A 21,074-nucleotide genomic window follows, 5' to 3' on the forward strand; every position below is an offset into this window, starting at 1 on the left:
AGCAAGTGTTGCTGTGAAGATCAGTGGAAAGCGAAGCAGAAATAGGCCAAGAATGAGGTAGAAAATTGCATTCTAGGCTAGAGTGTAAAGCGGGAGCATCGCAATGCTAGGCTTTACATTGCGACATAGAAGCCCAGTGCCGCGGAGCTATTGCTGAGCATTGCGACACCGAAAACAGTGTAGTAGTACGCTACGACACAAGCATTATAGTGCTCTCCAATAGCGTCATGACATTTTGAGCCCTGCACGCGCACGTTCTAGGTAGTTGAGATCGTGGGTACGAGGCTCTGGGCAGTTTTAGCTACAATTTTTTTGTAATTTCAAATTATATGTATCTTTTGTTATTTTAATTAATTAAACTGATAAAATATGATTAGATTTATTTAACTAATTTTTAAGGTGCCGAAATTTGGTCCATTTTTTGTTGTTTATTTTGTTAAAATTGGTGTCCTGAATCTCTTTGTTCTCGTAGTTTATGTAAACTTGTATAAACAAATTATTATTAATAAAATTTTAGTTATTCTATTTTGTGCATTAACTTCATCCAATAAACTAATGTCCAAGGTTATTTTATGTGGCTTGAACAATATGTGGTAGACATACAAGTGGATTATGTTCAAGTAATAACCTAAATAGTCTTTAGTATATGGATAAAGTTTGGTGCCTAATCCTTGTGACACTATGGATATGACCCACTATGTAAATGTTACAAATGATTTTGATCCAAATTCTTCATGTGGAGACATGCGAGTGGGGTATCCTGTACAAATAGTTTGTATAAGACTAGACCGCGAAATGATCAATCTCTCTTTTTAACACTATTGATTAAAGAGATTAACATTTCTTAGAATGACTATATGTAACTCGACTTTAATCTTGAGTGAGTTATATTTATAAGGGCAATCTTTAATCTGTATGGGTGAGAATGGTCAATTTCGTTGATTATACTTGTCTATAAATAATCGGGATATTTTGACTAATTTGTTGATACATGTAGTGTGTTTGTATGTTATTGATGAATATACGTATAGAATGATATCCTTTTACATTGATAGCTATTGTCAATGATATCTTTCTGTTGCTATCAATATAGAAGAATATCATAGAATGATATTATTTATGTATTATGTAATGTAATATTTGAGATGAATTGGCTCCTAGAGAGATTGTTTAATTGTGTTTAACATGTTATCAGTGATACAAGCTATCACTGATAGCATAATATCAGTGAGATATGATAACATGTTACTAGTGATAGATAGAAGTTATTACTGATATCATGCAATCATTGGTATAGTTGATAGTATATCCCTGATCACATACTATCAATGATAACTTCCACCACTGATAGTATGCTATCAATGGTATAACTAGTAGTGTCACTTGGCATACTATCATGTAATCATTTAGTCTTCAATAAAATTTGAAATTATTAACATTATGCTTATTTTTATTTGAAGGGTTATTTTTACTTTTTATCAAGTTTGATATATATATATATATATATATTTTAAATGTGATAAAAATTAACTTCAAACCAACAAAAATTTGGATATTTGAAAGAAAATATTAAAATTGAATGGGACCAAAATGATATTTTGATCAAACTATTATTATAAGTCAGGATAAAAAAAAATTAACTTCAAAGTTCAAACTAATAAGGATGATTACTTTTGATATTCACAGGTTGTACAAAATCTACATTTAATATTTACAAATATATGGATTGAAATGAAATTAGTCTAAAAGTATAATGATTAAAATGATATTTTTAAACTATATATTTATTTAAAAGATAAATACAAAGAATTAAGGAGTAGACTAATTTCACCAATGTTGCATAGTTATCAGATAAGACACCAATGACTATTTTAAAAAGTTGATAATCCGATTATTGTGTCTTCGCCATTATTGGACGAATAAAAGAGGAACAAGTAACTCCTAATAAGAAATCAAAGATTCTCTCTCTCCACGTGTTGTCAAACAAATAAATAATAAATAAATAAAGAGACATCAAATCACGACATAGCAACATCTATCTATGAGTTGATATTCAAGCGAGACATCATATACATATGGGCAATAGAATTATAGATTTGTGGACAAAAAGAAAACCCCAAAACAATGTCTTTTTGATGAAAAGCTTGAATGTCATCACAAAGTCTTGGACTTTAATAGTTGAAACAGTCTCGACCTGTAAAAAATTCCAAAGAATCATCAAATCAATTTCAACCGATAAATGATCAATCCCTGCTTTCTTAGATGTAATAATTTTGTCTAAGAGAGTAGCTACTTCGATAAGCTTAACAATATTAATGAACTTCATAGCTTTTTGCATTGAAATCATAGGTCCACTATTAGAATTACGAACGATGGCTCCAAAGCTCATTGCGCCCATAGTGAAAGAAGCATTAGAGTTAAGCTTATACAACTACAGGGACTTCCATGGTTGATACAAACATCATCAATAATAGAAAGAGAGGGTGTTCGAGGCTCTGAGAGACTCGAATACTCGATCTACTTGAGTATCATATGTATCCATCTCTTCAACAAATTCCTAAGCCTATTGGATAGGATCAAATTGAATCTTCATAGTCATATCAAACATCATCAAGTTATGTTGGTTCTAGATGGTAATAGCAATCAATGTGAAAATTTGCATTTCTATTGAACTCAAATCACTCGAGACCCCATAAAAAAGAGAAGCAAAATTAGCACATATTTTTGGTTCATAAGTTTTAAGTATACTTTCTATTTGACAATTCTATTTCCAAACGTTACGTTTTTACTCTTAATTTTGAAATTAGTTTCTATTTAATTTATAGATTTCTATATTTTAGATTTACCATGTAGTAAGTAATGTTTGCTTTGAGATTCAAGTGTTAACTTTCAATTAACTAATTTTAAATAATTAGGATGAAACTTTTCAATTAACGTTAGTAGTGATAGAAATTTATGAAAACTAATTTAATTACAGTTTATTTAATTGTTTTAAATTAATCAATAGAAAATTAACATAAATGACTAAAAGTGAATATAGGTGAAAATTAAAGGATAAAAATGTAATATCATTATGAACCAAAATCCAAATGAAAATCAAAATCTAAACTAAATAATAGGAATGCAATATTTAAAACTTAGACCCCTTTAAATAACTATTTTATTTTTGGATTTTGGTTTTTGAAAATTAAGCTTTAAAACTCTCATTTCACCAATAAATTTCTATATTGTGTACTCTACTTTCTAATTATGTTTTCAAAACGCCGAACCAAAATTTGAAAACTAAAAAAAATAATTTTTGAAAAACCTATTTTTATTTTTGCAACTTGACTAAAAATTTAAATATTTCTTTAAGAAAAGTGAAAATCATGGTAAGATACCTGGCTAAAAACAAACATAAATTTAAAAAGAATAGAAAATAAAAAATAGTCTTCGAAAACTTTTTTTTATTTTTTATTTTTAGATTTTCATTCTTTAAAAATGAAAATCTTGGTAAAAATTTAAGAAATTTAGATACAAACATACATTTCAAAACCAAAAATTAAAAACAAAATAGTCAAAAAAAAAAAAAAAAAAAAAATCAAACTAAACTCAAATTCACAATTTAAAGGGTAATATTTTAAAATCTAGGGGTCAAGCTATAAATATTCTAAACCTGAGGTACCAAAACCAAAAACTGGTTGAGTTCCTTCCATGGTCCGACGCCATATCTCATTTTAACCTTCCTCAAAGCACTCGTCTCCCATCTCTTTTCCCCCTCGCGCTTTCCCAATTCCATCTTCCATCTTCATCTTCCATCTTCTCGACCTCCATAGCTGCACAAACTGAACTTGATTTCCACAATCGACTCCAATACATATACTGTCGACCCGCGATCCCACCGTCGTCTTATTCACGGCGGTCGATTCTGGCCTGTCTAACCGATGCAATTTCTGGTATTCTACTAACTACCCTTTTCTTTTCTTGGTGTTTTCAATCGTGGGTTGGACTTAATGTGATGCCCAGCAATTTGATTTTTATTGGGTGAATCTATTTTGATGATCTTTATCGTTATCTTGATTGTTAGGGTTGAGAATAATTGAAAACTCTGAGGGGATTCAATGGCGTTGCAAGAACAACTAGATAGGTTTAAGAAACAGCAAGAAAGATGTCAGACTACTTTGTCTGGCATTGCTGCAGCCAAGTCTGCATCCAAGTCTACACCCAAGTTTACGCCTGCACCAGCTGCTTCCAGACCTCCGGCTCCTGCTGTAAAATTTTCAAATGATACTGAGAGACTTCAACACATTAACAGCATAAGGAAATCCCCAGTTGGGGCTCAGATCAAGAGGGTTATTGACCTGCTGCTGGAGGTTCACACCCATCACTTATTTTTCTTATTTTCCCCTTTTGTTTCTTCCTTTTACCTCATTTGAGTTACTTGGTTTCTTTTGTTTGATTGATTGGTTTCTTGTGTGTGTTTGAATTCTTCAATGTAAGGCTTTGTATAAGACAGGATTTGAACTGTGTAGAGCTTATGCTGAAATTTTATAAATTCAATTTGTGTTTTTTTAACTGGGAAATTTGGCTGGGATGAGGACTTTTTAAGGTATCGAGGCCTGTGATGGGCATTTGATGGCAAGAGGAGCTAGGATCTCCTTCAGTGGCTTTTGGGTGGTCGTTTTCCTTACTTTTTGTTGGTGAAAAAATGTATTTTTACAGGCAAATTACATATGTTAATTCCCTCCCCGTACTCTCCAGATTTTGAATTGGCTGTGAAAAAGCTAAATAAAAGGCATTCTGAAATGCATTTTTCTCTATTGATAGTAAAAACTGGAACCTTAGGGGTATGTTACAATCTTACACCTTGCTTATTGTGCATGTTAACAGACAAGGCAAGCCTTTACACCTGAGCAAATCAATGAAGCATGTTATGTTGATATAAATTCCAACAAGGCTGTCTTTGACAGTCTGCGGAATAACCCAAAGGTGCACTATGATGGCAGGCGTTTCTCATATAAGGTAATTTATATTCTCAAACACCTGTATAATTTGCATCAACTTGTACTTATTTGGTTTAAAAGTTTGAACCTTCAGAATGACATTCCCCCCCTCTGTTTTCTGTTTTTGGTGTACTCAGTCCAAGCATGACCTGAAGGATAAGAATCAACTTCTTTACTTGATTCGGAAATTTCCAGAAGGCATTGCTGTCATTGATCTCAAGGATGCTTATCCAAGCGTTATGGAGGACTTGCAAGTATGTATGTTAAAGAATTTTTTAATGTGCCTTTTCCATTTTTAATGCAAAAAAGTGCAAAATAACAAATGATTTTTGAATGCTATCCTTATTTGAACTGCTTGGGCAAAATAACCTTTGTGAAGTTCAATATATTGGCTACTTTGGACATCAAATTTCTTATATAATTCTTGAGCTTTGAAGGTTGTGTATTTTATTTGCACCTATACCGGAATTATAGTTCGTTTAGCATTCTAATTACCTTGGATATTAGTACAAGAATCTGTTTAGAGCAAGCTCATTCCTTTCTGCAGAAATTTGATTGATGCCTATATAACTTGCTCACTATACATGTTGACGTTCAGGGTTTTTGGTCATGCTATACCTCACAAGTCAGTCTGTTTAATTCTCTTCCTGGTTAAACTGCGGTGTCTCCTTGTAGACTAGAAGGATTTGATCATCCAACAATTCCTGTCCCAAAAGTTGTAGAGAATAGTGTTATTGATTAGCAGCTGAAATTTAAATTGAAGGATTTAACCCTATGATTTAAAGTCCTTGCCAAAACAAATTGTTTTTCTAACAAGGAGCAAAGCTTCCGTTGAGAAACATGCAATAATTCAGAAGAGGAAACATAAAGAAAATTCAACAACAGGAGCCAATCCGAGACTAATCATACGAAAAGGGTCAAATCTAAAACTATAAGTTATAACAAATGATTACAATTCTTGGATAGCAATGTTACACAAGGAATCATTGAACTTAGGGTTGTTGCATCTAAGTTAAGTTGTAGTTGAGAATTTGCAAAAATCTACAGGAAAAGTTTGGTTTTAGTATAAAACCTATACATTAAGCTTGAAAAAGAATGGGTTGTAGGGTCTAAACATCCAAGTCATCCACAACGTCAATTCCTCCAAGTAATCTTGGTAACCATGATAAAATAATTGAGGCCAGTCTGAAGATGGAGAACTTGAAGATAACATGTTATTGAGCATGAAGACCTTGATGAGACGACCTTACCTGAACAGGATCTGTTCTATAGGTTGTACATCTATGTCCTTGAGTTCCAATGAAGATGTTGATGGGGGATTCAGAGATTCATAATGACTTGAGTAATGTCAACTTCCCAGGTGTATCGTGAGATCTTGGGAGCTTTCAAGTCTACGAGTTATTCAATTTGTGATCTAAAATAGGGTTTGAAAAATCTACAACACAAGCATTCTTCATGCTATAAGTCAAAAAAGATGAACTTTCCTTTTGCTTGATGAGGAGTTTATCAGGTTTGGAGAGAATTATTTTATTTCACTAATAGATTACTTTAGGAGTTCTGTTAGAATTCGGTTCTTTTCATTATAAATATCTATGGCCATATGTAATATATAAAAGAATATAATATCTCATATGCTAGGAATTTTATCTATAATGCTTTTGGGTTGTGCATCTAATTTAATGAAGATGTGGGGAGTGATTCGTGGGAATTTTACATTGAACTTAGTACTCCTGTATTTTTTTGGGTAATGGCATGATATTCAGCTGCAGTAGGATGAACGGCTTGGAGGTTTGTTTCTTGTGAAGTTATGTCTATTTCTTTCCATATCGTGTTGATCGCCACTTCTTTTGGGCCTAAACTATTTAAAATTCTGTTTCGACGGAACCGTCCCTTATATTATTAACACTCCTTTGCTAAATATAATGAATGGAAAGCACATGGCTGTACTCTTCTTTGATTATATAATGAATGGAAAAAACAGTCCATTACCTTTTTACTTTTTAGCTTACATTATATTTCCCCCCTCTTGTTTAGGCCCTAAAAGCCTCAGGCCAGGTCTGGCTTCTCTCAAACTTTGATTCACAAGAAGATATCGCATACCCAAATGACCCTCGGATTCAAATCAAGGTAGACGATGATCTGAAGCAACTCTTTCGGGAGATCGAATTACCTCGTGACATGCTTGATGTCGAAAAGGATCTGCAGAAGAATGGGATGAAGCCTGCGACCAACACTGCAAAGAGGCGAGCCAATGCACAACATGTTGCATCCTCGAAACCGAAGCCGAAGAAAAAGAAGCAAGAGATCAGCAAGAGGACTAAGCTTACCAATGCACATCTTCCCGAGCTCTTCAAAAACTAGAGAACCATTTAGGTTGGGATGCAACAATATTGTTTTCATGGACTTTGTAGATAGGATTCAACCATACCTTCTGTTTGGTGTATTGCCTTTTCTTTTCCATGATATTATCATAGAATGAAATGCTCCTGTGGTTTACTTTGTATGTCTGCGCTTTTACATCAATTAATTGAACAAATGAAATGTAAGATATAGGTTCAATTAAACTGGATATATGATTTTAGAAGTTTAGCATATATACCAACTTTTGAATTCTATTATTTCAAGTTGATTTGATTTTAAAAGAAATTGATATCAGCAGCGCATCACTTCTATTCCCTACTTTGCCGCGAGTGTGTTTGCGTGAAGGAGGTTGTACCGCTGAATGCTGGTGCTTTCCTGTTTAGTCTGGTTTGGTTTTTGTGCTTCTAATTATCACATTGATATATATGTACTTTGGTTTGAAATGACTTAAAGAAAAAAAATATTTTTCAAAAATGTATTTTCATTTAAACACACGTATTTTTTGCAACTCTTTTAAATTATTTTTTTTATGTAAAAGTTTGTTTGATTTGTTGAATATTAAAAATGTTTTTATTAATTTTAAATTACCATAAAAGAATCTTTTGGTGGAAGTGATGGCTAATGTTGATCGGTGGGCGTCGAAAATGGTGGTTGGAAGCAGCGGTGATCGGTAGAGATGGTGGTTGGAGTTTGGCTGGTGGAGGTCACTAGAAGTGGTGGTCGGAGGTTGGTCTGTAGAAGTCATTGAAAGCGGTGACTGAAGGTGGTTGTGTAGGTTGTCGGAAATAGTGATAAGAGGTTGGTCACTGGCGGTCGAAAACAGTGATAAGATGTTGGTCATTGACGACAATTTTATCTAAAAGTTGGTTTCAATTGTTTATCTTAAACCAATTTATTTTATAAACTCATTTTTTTTCAAAATTCATTTTAGGTGTTTGTCAAACATAATTTTTTTTTCAAAGTAACTTATTTTTTAATTTAATTACTTAGAAATATATTCCAAATATACTCATAATCTTTCAAATTTTTACTCAAGAAAGTAATTACTTTCGATTTCTATTTTCTAAGTCAAGAAACATTAAAAACATCAAGACTGATAAAAAAAAAATCAAATTTGGATGAAATTCAAAGTTTAGATGGAAATTAATGCGACCTACCAAATTTAGAGTAGAATTTAATTTTCTTTCCAAAAAAAAAAAATCGAGATCTTTTCTTTTTGTTCATGTTTTATTTTTAGTAATATTCATACTTCTTAGGTTAATTTGCTATAATTTTAAGGCTTAATTTTAAAAAATGCATTTGAACTTACTCTTGAAATTTTTTAAAATTTCAAAAATACCTTTTGAATTTTCTAAAAGAGTTTATTGTTAGTTTTGGAGGTAAATTGTTAGTATTTTATTTTTACCGTACCTCTAAACTTTCAAAAGTATAAAAAATATCCTTAAACTTAAAAAAATTAAAAAAAAAACACCCTACTTAGTATATAAACAGAAACTCTTTGTAAAAATAACTCTATTTTTTTTTAAAAAAATTAAAAGTATAACAACTATTAGTATAGTGATGAATTTGTTCAGAGTTTTTTTTTTTTAATTTGAAAAAAATTCAATTTTATAGCAAATTATATATATATACACTCAAATATTCTCATTTTTCTCTCATTTATCCAATTATTTCATCAATTTTCTGAGCAACCAAAATAAAAACATAAAATCCCACAAAATTCTAAAATCAAAATCTTCTCCATAAAACATAAAAAAAAAAAAAATTGGAAAATAAAAAAAATCAAAGGGTCCTGATTTGATGAGCATTGTGTTGGGTTAGTGTCAAAAACTCAACTGAAGGCGCCAATTTGTTGTTGCGATGATTGATCTTCGTAGTCCACCCATTCTTGTGCTCCACAGCTTCTCATCAATGTCCATGAAATGAAATGGAGGAGGTTGATTCTTGAGGCTCAAACTCCAACTAATCCAACGAATTTCAGATACAGAGACTCCTAATTCACCATCGCAATGCTGATTCAAGCTCACTCCCAAAACCCCCATTTCTTCTTTCTTCCCCAAAACCCTTCAATTTCCCCCCACTTCTCCTTCCATGGTCAGATACATCCCTTCAACAATCATGGGTTTCTTTTTTCTTGCTCTGGGAATTAACTCTTCTGTATTGAATTTTCTGCTTCCTCCTGCAGTTTCTCATTCACGTGAACTCAAATCGCCGATGGGTCGACGAAATGAATCAATGTCTAGGATTTCAGCTTCCGGGGAGCACACTCCCACCATCATTTTGGGCAAAAAAAGGTTCAAGCTTTTCAAATTGCTCTTCCCCTAAATTTGATATCCCATTTTCATTCTTTGTGATGCATCGCCCTAGGATTTTAATATACAAATTTTTATATTTTTTCTTATTGTACGTAGAAAGGTTTTCGAACACATTTCTTTGCTCAAAGCGAAGGAAAATATTTCTGAAGAAGAAGAGAATGATATGCTTGATTATCTCTATACCACGCAGTATCAAATGAAGGGCATTGTTGCCGTTTCATTAGGCGAGTTTCTGCCCTTTCTGCTTTCTATAAATATGGAATGTTCAGAACTTCGTGTGAAGTTTACTTTCCTTTTAATTCTGCAGGACGTGCTTGTGATCAAAATAATGAAAGCTATACCCATGGTGTGTATATGCGTTTCCAAAGAAAGGAAGACCTTGAAAAATTCTATGTGAACCCTTTCTACTTGCGAGTACTAAATGAGCATGTGATGCCTTATTGTCATGTATGCCTCAACATGTAACTACCAATACTCTCAATCTAACTTTTTTTTTTTCCTTCCCACAACAGTCTCGCTATATCTGGCCAACTTATGGATGGGTTTTACTGTCTATGACAGGGACTGATTCATGTGGATTATGAATCAGAGGTGGAAGATGACATGCTCCCCATATTTCGGAAAGGAGAGGTTTGGACCCTATTTAACTTTCTTCCCATGATTTTTGGTAAAATGCAGATCTCTAGGTTCCATTGTGATGTATGTCATTATTTAGTTATTTGATGAATGTTGGTTAGGTTGGTATGATATCATATTTTTTTCTTTTAGCTTTTATTTCTTAAAAATCTGGATTTTTGGGGGCTTGAAATCACGTATTTTAGAGTGAGAATTTATTTTAGGGTTGGGGAAGGGGAGTATCATAATCTTTGGAGAGGGGAGAGCCTCAATCTTGAAATACCGAGCTGAATTGGGTTGCTGAGACTTCTTCAGGAAAAATGTATAATGAAGTTAGTTCGTTGATTTTTCTTTTCTTATTATTGTGTTCTTTGTCATATATCATACGCCAAATTTGGAATGGGTGTTTGAAGGAACTGCTAGTGTGGTAATGCCTGGCAGAATATCAAGTTGAGGTCTTGTAAAGTTGTTGTTTTGAGAAGTTGACTAAGTCAAGCTTATGGGTAATTTGGCTTCCTGGGCAACTTGGTGTTGAAAAGTTGACTCTGTTTCCCTATCAGTTCTAAGTCTTCTAATGATCTTTGGAAATTCGGACTTGGTAATATCTTAAAAAAAATTTGTAGTCACAAACAGCTTTGATGTCAGGAGTTCAACTACGGTGTGGAGTTTGTGCTTCTCATTAAATTTCTTCAAGATTCATTTGGCAAACCTTTAGAAGATGCACTAAATTCTCTCGAGAGACTAACAATTGATAATCCTTCCTTAATTGTCCAGGTTACACAAGGTATGCTTCTATATTGAATTATTCATTCTGAAACTTAGAGAGGTACATCAACGTGTATTATTATAGCTGTCGAGATTGAATTTGATGTAAATTACTAATGGCATGCATCCCAATATACGTGATGAGATCATCTTTGGCTCATCTGTATGAATAAGTTATTCTTTTCAGATACCAGGTAGTGGGGTTCTTATGTTTTGAATTCATATCAGGTTTAAATTTTAATCCCAGTTGTAAGGAGTTCACACATGGTGTAGTTATACGATTTCGGTCAAGTAAGCACTTGTATGACTTTGTGTTCTTTTATGTCCATTAACTGGTCCTTTAATGGCCTCACCTCAATGTAACTTCTTTTGCAGTCAAAGCCTTTGAGATATTTACAGGCAGCTCAGATTACAAAGATGTAAGAAACCCCATGGATTAAATCATCATATTTGCTGATTTAGTTTTCTGTTTAACTCAAAATGTTAGTGAAACCATCTGTTTATGCTTTTAAAATACATTCCTTCATTGTTGAATTCTAATACACCCGAAGGGTTTTATATCTGCTCCTGCCTCCTGATTCTACATACTAACAATTCTTTTATTTCAAATTTTTTTGAAAAATTTAGCTGTATTCACTGGAATTTATGAATGTTTTGACATCGAATTATGAATGTACATTTGCTATGTTTTTCTCTGAATCATCTGAGAAGTTTCTTGAATATGACAACGTAGCTATTGTATTTATAGTGGATATCCTAATCAGTTTTCATTTCGAAAGTAGATGTGGAAGTCGAAATTCCAACCAATCATCCAGAAAACAGTGTCTCTTCACTTCTCTGTTGACCCAGTAGGGACGGAGATCATGTAGCAAGGAGTATTCTTGGTTTGTTCCCTGTACATCATCCATCCCAAGTCACCTGTAGAAGATGGTAGGCTCAATATGATTTGAGTGAACTCTTTGTTGCAGGTTTTGGCACCAGAGTTGGTTTTATATCTTACAAGCGCAAGGCATGTATATTGTCTTGTATTTTTTACTTTTGAGATCTGATGTCATAGTCCACTCTATTTTACCTTTCTTCATCTCGCATTCAGTTAATTCTTATGCATTTCAATTTGATAGGGGTATTTGGATTTCTGAAATTGAATGGTAGCTTCCTCCCATAGAATGCATCCTAAAATTACTCGCTGGTTTGTTGAGTCTCTAAAAGAGTTTAGGATATTCTGATGATTCATATTCGGTCTGGAAAATAGGTTAGACTTTATGAAATTCTAAATATTTTTCTATGTTTGTGGAAACCTGAAATAGGTTCTGGACTTGGATTTGTCACTAACCAATATGACAACTTAGGTGAAAATAACGAATGATGAAAAACCTCCCTAATTGTTTGCATATAGACAATCAAATTTGAAGAGGAGCTTTTACTGATGTTGAATGCTTGGTAAAGTGCAATGAATGCAGAAGTGCAACTCATTTTGTTAACTACTTAACTATTTATCATCTTATTAACTCTTCTAAATCAACATTTAAATGACCTGAACTCCATCTTATTGTCCAGGCTTGGCTACCATTAATCTGACATGAATGCGGAATCAGGAGGTACAGATTCTTGCGTTTGATTTCTAGCTTGTAACGTTCTCTGCACCCACTCACTTGGATGGTGCGGCCATTTTATACATGTTCTGGATGCTATTTTTCTATTTTGTACAACTCATATGATAGGAACTTGAGATATTTAATTCGCATTGAGAAAAATCTGTATACCGAATCTTATGCAATCTGATATTTGTATTTATTCTTACTGTTACCTTTATTGGTACACATTTTCCCCGCTGAGTGAGAGCTAAGGCTTTCAACTTAATTTTTGTGCAAAGACAGAGAATCACCCAGGGAACATATGCTCTTAGTTATTGTCTGGACTAATGAGACGACCAAAGTAGCTGAAAGAGGCAGTTTCCTTCAATACTCAGGATGCTGCAAAATCTTGAATGGGTTCTATCAGTTTTCTTATCATTAAATGCAACTCTTTGAAGTAACTTCATGCAAATATGAAATATATTTCATATACCTGAAAGGAAATCACATGCTTTTGGATTTACCATTTTAGTTTAGTGCAGGATTGGTCGTCAATAACATTTCATTTTTTGTTCTGTTAAGATTTCCCTGAATCTGTAGGCTTAACTTCCAAAAATTGGCATCTACATGGTCATTGGTAAATGCTGTTACACAATTTCTTTTACTGCATCATTTATATGAAGACGTTTAGGATTTACCTGGGATCAAATAATGCTCAAAATCCAACAATCGAAAAACAAGACATTCCCAGCCTAAATCTCTATATTGTTTAAGCTCCTTCCGAAAATTGACTCGACTATCATTTTAATTGTGATTCTAAATTCAGGTTAGAATATAAACAGCTTAATGAGAACAACTTGCTATCAATTGGTCAAGAAACTTCAACTGCCCCACCCCCACAAACACTGAAAAACCTTTCCTTTTTCCATTAATTAACCACCCCATGCCCATATGGCTCTTGTCAGTCGTTTTCTCCTTCCTCTTCATCTAAAAAGCAGCGGATAAATTCCATTTTCCTACTGATTTTGTTCTTCTACACATGGTGCACGCCCAAAAAGTTTCTGCTACATTGAATTTCCTTGTTTCTTTTTGTTCAACTCCCGAAACAGATCCAACACCCATATGTTTTCTGCAGATTGATTATGAAATTTCGTTATGTTCCGAGTTATTCAGGAACCCTTTTTCTCTTTACATCCAAGAACAGGTAAAAAAAGTGTAAGGGGTGAAGTCTAAGATTTCATTGATTTCCACGTGAGAGATGTACACTTTTTGGCTGTCAAAGCATATGAATTCTTTATTTCATTGTTGTTATTTTCAGTAGATATTTTATCTTCTCTCTCTCTCTTATTGTTTTCTGTTTGGTCAGTATGATGTGTTATAATTTTCTTAGCTGGCATTTAGGATAAATCTCTCTCAACGTCTTTCTCTCTTTGGATGGAAGCAAAACAAAAAGGGCCTAAAACAAATCCAGATGGGAGTGTCTGAGGAAGCTCACAAGTAAGTTTCTTTGGGACCCTTTTCTCTGATCACTCTCTGTCTTTCAGTCTTTCTTCACATAGAACTTATTATGAGATGAGGGCCGACCATTTCCACACACATTGCCCACCTTCCACTGTCCCTTCCCTTCATCATCTTCTGTTGGCCCATTTTCCAGCTCTCTCTCGTCTGTCACCACTCAGTTCTGAGTAAGAAGATGAAATGAGAACAACGATAAAATAGTAAACCAAAGATAGAAAAAGACTATGAAAAAGAAAGATATGTTGTCTTTATCATCTTTTTAGATCAACAAGCTAACTAGTAAGACAGACTATATTTATGTTACTTTTTCATTTTTCATCAGTTATTAAGAAGGTCACGTTAAAGTGAAGAAAAGAAAAGAAAAAAATGTCTAAAGTGGCCATCGTCACGAGACTTTAATTATAGCAATAACTAGCATATTAACTAGATAAAGGTAGATGTAAGTTTTGGGTTGCCAAGTGTCCATATAAATCTGTAAAGTTCCTAGAGACAATAAATGGTTGAAGTTATTAAAATTTCTTGGTGTTCATAAAAGAACAAAGGAAAAACAATAAGAGTTTTCACATGTCACAGAATCAAGAGCAAATAAAGGGTTTTTCGTAAGGAATCTAAGGTTATTTTGATCTATAAGACGGCATGCATTTGCTTTCACACACCCTATATCTAAAATTCTAACCTTAAAAGAGGACTCAGCCCCAATATAGGTGCCATAACTAGTATCCACTATTTTTTATTGCATTCTTAACAATCTTCTCTAGAACAAAGAATTATTAGGCCTCCCCTTGACGATATTTCCATTAAATCATGTAACTTGTTGGGATGAATAAGCTCACCCTATTTGTTCAATGTTTGAAGGATTTCATCCAAACAATGAAATTGTCTAAGGCGGCTCATTTATCTCCTTGTTCATATAAAATTCCTTGAGACTCAGACTTCATAACCTAACCAATAGAGATGCAGCCTTTCCAATGAACTAAGGAGGTTCCTCACTTCGAATATTCAATATGGGCTCTAATAACCACATGATCCTTAATCTAAAATTTCTCCATTGATGTCAACAAAAACATCTTAATCTTTGTGAGTGAAAAAATGAAAAAATTCTTATTTGGTCAAAGAGTAAACAACATTATGAGATGAAATGTCTGCATTAATAAGATCTTCTCTCATGGTATCCAAGCTTTAACGTGAAGAAGAGACCACACAAAACAGATAGAGAACAGGGAAATGTAAAGAAAACTCCATATGTAACAGCCTGAATGGGACAGATGCAGTTGAAAAACACAGTCCCAAGCTACCAATAAACGTTCTGAACTTAATTTTAAAGTTTCAGTCTCTCCTCTTTTGACAAACAGAACTCCCAAGTAATAATTGAAGTTTGATCTGCCAAAAGGAGAGGAAAAAAAAAAGGCAAATTGCAATAACCACTTGAGTGGTAGTTGCAATTACATTCTTAAACTTTTAATTGTTAAAATTGAGTCCTCAAACGTAAAATAATGGTAGAATTTGGACTTCCGAATGATAAAAATTGAATCCTTAAATGGCTCAAACTTATATAATTGTTCCAATTTCTACTATTACGAGGGTTCAATATTAACACTTTTATAAGTTTGAGGGTTCGATTTTACAATTGAAAGTTTGAGGGTATAATTGCAATTACCATCCAATTGAGGATGGTTTTTGCAATTTGTCAAAAAAAAAAAAAAAAAAAAAAAAAAAAAAAAGAAAAAGTAAGAAAGAAAGAATAAAGGGGAAAAAACATTTGGTGGTATATCTTTTCTTTTGGGTTTTGCGAGCTGCTATCTACTTCCATTTTATGTCAAATTTTAGGTTATAATTTTAGTGGGTTTTGGTGTACCCGAAAAAGGCTGTAATAATCTTCATCTTTCAGATAAAGAGATCATCATCATTCTTTGAGTTTGATATATTAGCTTCATGATAAGAGCGTAGAAAGGGAGTTTTTTTTTTTTCCATCTTCTAACTTTGAACTTCATATAATTAAACTAATATTCTAATCCAATTGCAATGGGTCATATTTGGAAAAGTTAGTATTTGATTTTGAGAGAAAGTTTTGTTAAAGTGAAATGATAATAATTAATTGGTTTAAATCACCTTTTAATCCTTCAAGTTTCAAGTATCTTTTATTTTGATCCTTACTATATTATTTATTTAGCTAATATCTACTTGTTTAGTGAATGTTTTTACTCAAGGTTTGAAATTAACTAATTTTAAGATGCTAGTACCCGTATTCAAAACTATGTCATTATTTCATTAAAATAAATGAAAGGATGAAAATAGTTTTTATTATTATTATTTTTAAAATTTAGAGAAAATGAAACAAACTTGAAAGTTTAGAAACTAAAATGAAATTTCAAGCAGTTACGAATTGATTAAAGAACCATCTATCATGTCCCACAAAGTTCAATAGGCCCAAGTGCCAAAAGGGGAAGGAAAATGTCTCAAGACTTTCATAGTCGAGTTCAACTCAACCCTCAAAAGAAGTAATAAACCTTGCTATGTGCCCAATTGTACCATTTACCTCACTCCACTAACACGAACAAAGTTCACTTATGAATGCCAAGAGATCTCAAACAACTTTGCTCGATATTAACTAAAATTGAGCAAGTAGATATAGAACTTAGGACACATGTTATTGGAATCACGCATCAACAAAAGCTAATTTACAGATAGATAACATTACTTCGTCATCGATTTCACACTTCATTTAATATTATAAAGAAATGGTGTAGGGTTTTGGATGCATAGATTGAGTATTAATTAAGTTGTTGAAAGGGACCATGTAGCAATTGATAATGGGTATCATATCTTCCTTATGGTTCCCACTTAATCTTTCATGCAGATAGAGAGGCTGCATGAAACCAACCATCTTTCTCTTTCTCATCCATTTTCATTTATTCTTCTTAGCGTTTTCATGTAACTATTTATACCATATATAAATGTCATTCTTATTCATTACACCTTTTTCTCTTATTCATCTATTTATTACATTTATTCATTTAAATTAAATTAATACTGAATTCCTTTTAATTTTCTATCCCAGAAATTTATTGCAGGGCACATCTTTTTGTAATTTAAATGCAACATTTCTATCTCAAGGAAGGCAAAGTAATTAATTGGGAAACTGTGATTTTTTTTTTTTTTTAATTTTAATATCACATGCATAGGAGAAAATGTGTGTGATTTTTCTTTTTTTGCCATTTGATAACATGTAAGGTGGAGAATTTGAACATCTTACCTCTTGGTTGAGAGCATATACCTTAACTAGTTAAGTAATCCCTAGTTTTTTTAGAACAACAGTAACAAGAAAAAAATTAAAAATAGAAAGAATCAAAATGAATGGTAGAATCTGCTCAAGGAGGATGGTTTTCAAGCTAGATAAGCTGAGAAACCAACACTTCGAGCGTGAGAATTATTTAGAAAAGTAGCATCGAAGTTCAAAGTGATCACGAATAGACTCAACGAATGCTTGAATCTCATTAGCAGAACTGGATTTTCCAACCAAAAACTTCCAAAGAATAAAACAATCAATTTCCACACAAAGCAGAGTTATACCATCCTCAAGAGCTCTAAAAAGGTCCTTCAACATGACAATGGCTTCAGAGAGCTCAACAGAACCGCTATCAAATGAAAGTGATTCTCCAAGACCAACTTAACATCTCCATTCGAGTCGCGAACAATAGCGTCAATCCTAACATCATCATTTAGAAAAGTAGCATTGAAGTTCAACTTGAATGAGCATTGAGGAGGGGCCGACTAGCGAGAAACCTCATCAATAATCAGGAGAGGAAAAGGTAGTTGCATCGGGACTTGTCCCACAAGACGATCCATAGATTCCACCACGTTTACCACCCAACAAATGGATTAAGGTTAGGTGAGATATGGCCGTTAAAAACTAGAAGATTGTGCCTTTACCAGATGGCTGAAGCAATAAGTATGAAGATTCTAATGTCCAATGAGTTCAAAATTTCGTAACCCTGCAAAGAAGAGAAACAACATCAGAGTAGTGTATGTCAATAAGATGGACCATAACATGATAGATCGGCTAGCCAAGATAGAATAGGATGGAAGAGAGTTAAGACAAGTGAAAATTTGAACATATAACTCGATAAAAAAGTTGTGCTATTGTTGATAGCTAATAATGATGATTTTTTATTCCTATTATGTGAGTGTCCAAGCTAGTTTACGCGCACGTCGATTAATCTCAAGGGACAACTCATTTGATCCTACGACATTTGAGTGTCAAGAAAACTCATAGGATATTAAGTCCTAGATAGGTGGCCACCACGAATTGAACCTATAACCCTCTCAATTCTTTATCAAGATCATCCCTTTTACACCACTAGGTCAATCTTTGATTGTTGACTTTCAATGTTTTTTTAGTCTAAACGATTGTGAAGAAACATAAATGAATCAACTTTTGAGATGATAATTTGTATATTAAGGAAAAGAAATAATAATAATTTTTTTTTAACAAAAGTGAAAGGGTTAGGGGCAGCTATGTGTGGGGGCGTTTTGTATAGAATTATGAAAGTGAGAAGTGAGGGTGAGAGGGAGACATTGATTAAGTTTATTCAACTTTAATATTGCAACTCTCTCATTCATCAATGCATATTTATGTTTCTTATCTTTCTGCTACCCAAATCCCCAACAAGCATTCATAAATTAGGTTCATAATGTAATTCTAATAATACTAGTAACCTTTTTTTCTTTTTTTTTCTAAGAATTTTATATTACTTAGATTAAAAATTATGTTTAATTCATAATACTTTATTTTATAAACTTTAATCTGCAACGACTTAATTTCTACATTTTCAACTTTGCTACAATTTAAGTGAAGATTTGCATCAAAATCACATGCTATGTTTATATGTAATGAATTTGTTTATAAACACACTTGTTTTTTTAACCAATTTATTAATCTACTTAATTAGAAATTTCATTAAATCTTAATTACATTTTTTTTAAATTGTTACAAAATTCAAAATACAAAACTTTATTTTTATAAACAAAATTTCATAGATTAAATTGTTACTAAAATAAAATTTAGGGACGGACTTTTTTTTTTTATGTTACCTTGAAAAATTAAGGTCCACTTGGTAATATTATCATTCTTCATGTTTTTTAAAAAATTATTTTTTATTTAAAGAAAAACAGAAGTACATTTAGTTGGCAATCATTTGTTGATTATTGTTCTCTCACACTTTTACATTTTATTAAAAAAAATAATAAAGGTTTACATGAAAATTTTATTTCTTAAAACAAAAATAATCAAGTTCTTATATTATATGTTGTTAATATTCTTGTTAGGCAATGCCACTACAAAAAACCTTCTATCTAAATTTGGAAAGGAGCAAACCTCTAGATTTTAGAGTGACCAACTAAAGTAATATTGAGAATTGTCCACCAATAGTAAAATTACAACAATGTCAAAAAGAGTAAAAACATGAAATCCACTTCAACGAATCTAATCATAATCAACAAACGCAATCAAATATAGATAATTATAATTTATCATAGATAAAGTATAGCTAAAAAATAATTGACATAAGCTCCGTTTAGGATTATTGTAGCTTTTAAAATAATTGCGGTAAAATAGTATTTAAGTAAATTTTAGCTTAAACTTAGAAAGTAGATTAGAATGTTCTGTAAATAAATACAAAAAAAAAAAAAAAAAAATCTTATTTTAGATATAATAACTAAAATAGACTTATAATCAATTTTTAATTTTCTTTTTGTAATTTAAAATTTTAAATAATTGTTAGCATGATAAGTTTTGTTTGTTATAGATTAATTTTTAAATAGGGTAATTGCAATTAATAGCATTTTTAGGAATAATAACCAAGTGTATCATTTAAAAAAAAAATTGCAAATATAACCAAGTGTATCAATGATACAAGTCTATCGCTGATAGACTTCTATTGTTGATAGACTCTTACCGTCTATCACTGATAGACCAATAATACTGTTTATCACTGATAGACTATTCAAATTTGGTCATACTTGTAATTCTTTTTATATTATGTTATATCTGCTAATGCTTAGGATCTAATGTCTATATTTGCATATGTCCCGATTTTAGGAGAATCTAAAAAGTAGAATGATATTGTTGTTAAAGTAAGATGTGTTGCGAGTTAATTTAAATATGTTTTACCAAATCCAAAAAAGTAGCCTAACAAAAATGAGAGAGGAAATGAAAGGAGTTAGGTTTAAGAAATAAAGAAAGAGAAAGAATGGTTAAGGTTGAGGTTAAGGTCACACTTTAAAGCCAAGCAAAACTCTCCATTTGAGGTTGTTCTTGTTCTTGAAAGCAACTTCTTTGGCACTTAATTTGTATGGTAGTGTTATGGTACTCTCTAAATGCCACTGCAAGCTACCTTCTACCAAGTACCACCATTTACACCAACTTTGATGTCTTTTCTTTTCCATTTTAATTCATTTTCAAACCAACCATTTTATACCCATTCTCTTATTTTTGTTTCCTTAATCTACTACTTATTTCATTCAACAAGTGCTTGCTTTCTTACAAGTTTATTAGTGCATTAAATATTGTTTTAGAATGGTTAAAAATATTCTTTTCATTAGAGTCAACGATGGACTCATTTAAGAAAAAAATATTTTCTAAAAAATCATTTTTATTTTAAAATACACTCGAAAAGATATTTTGAGTGGTTGACAAACACTCCAATTTCTTTCAAAATAACTTATTTTTTTTAATTAAACACTTGAAAATATATTCCAAACACATTCGAATGACGTATTTCTAACTGAAAATTATCTTCCTTATAGTATATACTTCAAACACGATGCATAAGATATTGGTGAAAAAAAAAACATTTATAGCATAGTATTGAGTGAAATGTTTGTTTGATCCGAGTGCTTGACTAGAAAAATAAATAAAAATACTTTTACGATCTTTTAGAATTAAA

At 32.2% G+C, this 21,074-nt stretch overlaps 2 protein-coding genes and 1 long non-coding RNA gene across 8 annotated transcripts; all 3 read left to right on the forward strand.

Annotated features, from left to right (window-relative positions):
• The first annotated feature begins 3,626 nt into the window (after nucleotides 1-3,626).
• On the forward strand, nucleotides 3,627-7,600 carry LOC120092275 (transcription initiation factor IIE subunit beta-like). Its single transcript, XM_039050503.2, has 5 exons — nucleotides 3,627-3,935; nucleotides 4,067-4,352; nucleotides 4,870-5,001; nucleotides 5,120-5,236; nucleotides 7,017-7,600. The coding sequence occupies exons 2-5, from the start codon at nucleotides 4,101-4,103 to the stop codon at nucleotides 7,341-7,343; spliced, it is 828 nt and encodes a 275-aa protein (XP_038906431.2). The 5' UTR covers nucleotides 3,627-3,935; nucleotides 4,067-4,100; the 3' UTR covers nucleotides 7,344-7,600.
• Nucleotides 7,601-9,149: 1,549 nt separating this feature from the next.
• On the forward strand, nucleotides 9,150-12,856 carry LOC120084751 (Stress responsive alpha-beta barrel domain protein). Of its 6 annotated transcripts, none has more exons than XM_090306154.1 (12): nucleotides 9,158-9,437; nucleotides 9,529-9,637; nucleotides 9,755-9,882; nucleotides 9,966-10,105; nucleotides 10,220-10,288; nucleotides 10,919-11,057; nucleotides 11,267-11,329; nucleotides 11,414-11,457; nucleotides 11,821-11,922; nucleotides 12,007-12,047; nucleotides 12,346-12,478; nucleotides 12,596-12,856. In XM_090306154.1, the coding sequence occupies exons 1-9, from the start codon at nucleotides 9,353-9,355 to the stop codon at nucleotides 11,905-11,907; spliced, it is 864 nt and encodes a 287-aa protein (XP_090162280.1). In that variant the 5' UTR covers nucleotides 9,158-9,352; the 3' UTR covers nucleotides 11,908-11,922; nucleotides 12,007-12,047; nucleotides 12,346-12,478; nucleotides 12,596-12,856. The 6 variants fall into 6 exon arrangements, with proteins under 6 accessions (XP_090162275.1, XP_090162280.1, XP_090162282.1 ...); XM_090306156.1 differs by having other exon boundaries at nucleotides 12,388-12,478; XM_090306153.1 differs by adding an exon at nucleotides 12,160-12,290 and having other exon boundaries at nucleotides 9,189-9,437; nucleotides 11,821-12,047; nucleotides 12,388-12,478.
• A 1,114-nt stretch (nucleotides 12,857-13,970) lies between these two features.
• On the forward strand, nucleotides 13,971-17,421 carry LOC150038590 (uncharacterized). The gene is made up of 2 exons (XR_016524036.1): nucleotides 13,971-14,109; nucleotides 17,189-17,421. It is a non-coding gene; the product is annotated as an uncharacterized LOC150038590 (long non-coding RNA).
• The last annotated feature ends 3,653 nt before the right edge of the window (nucleotides 17,422-21,074 follow it).

The sequence above is a fragment of the Benincasa hispida genome, chromosome 1 (assembly GCF_027475165.1).
Source record: "Benincasa hispida cultivar pf3 chromosome 1, pf3_genome.v1.1, whole genome shotgun sequence".
NCBI lineage: Eukaryota > Viridiplantae > Streptophyta > Magnoliopsida > Cucurbitales > Cucurbitaceae > Benincasa > Benincasa hispida.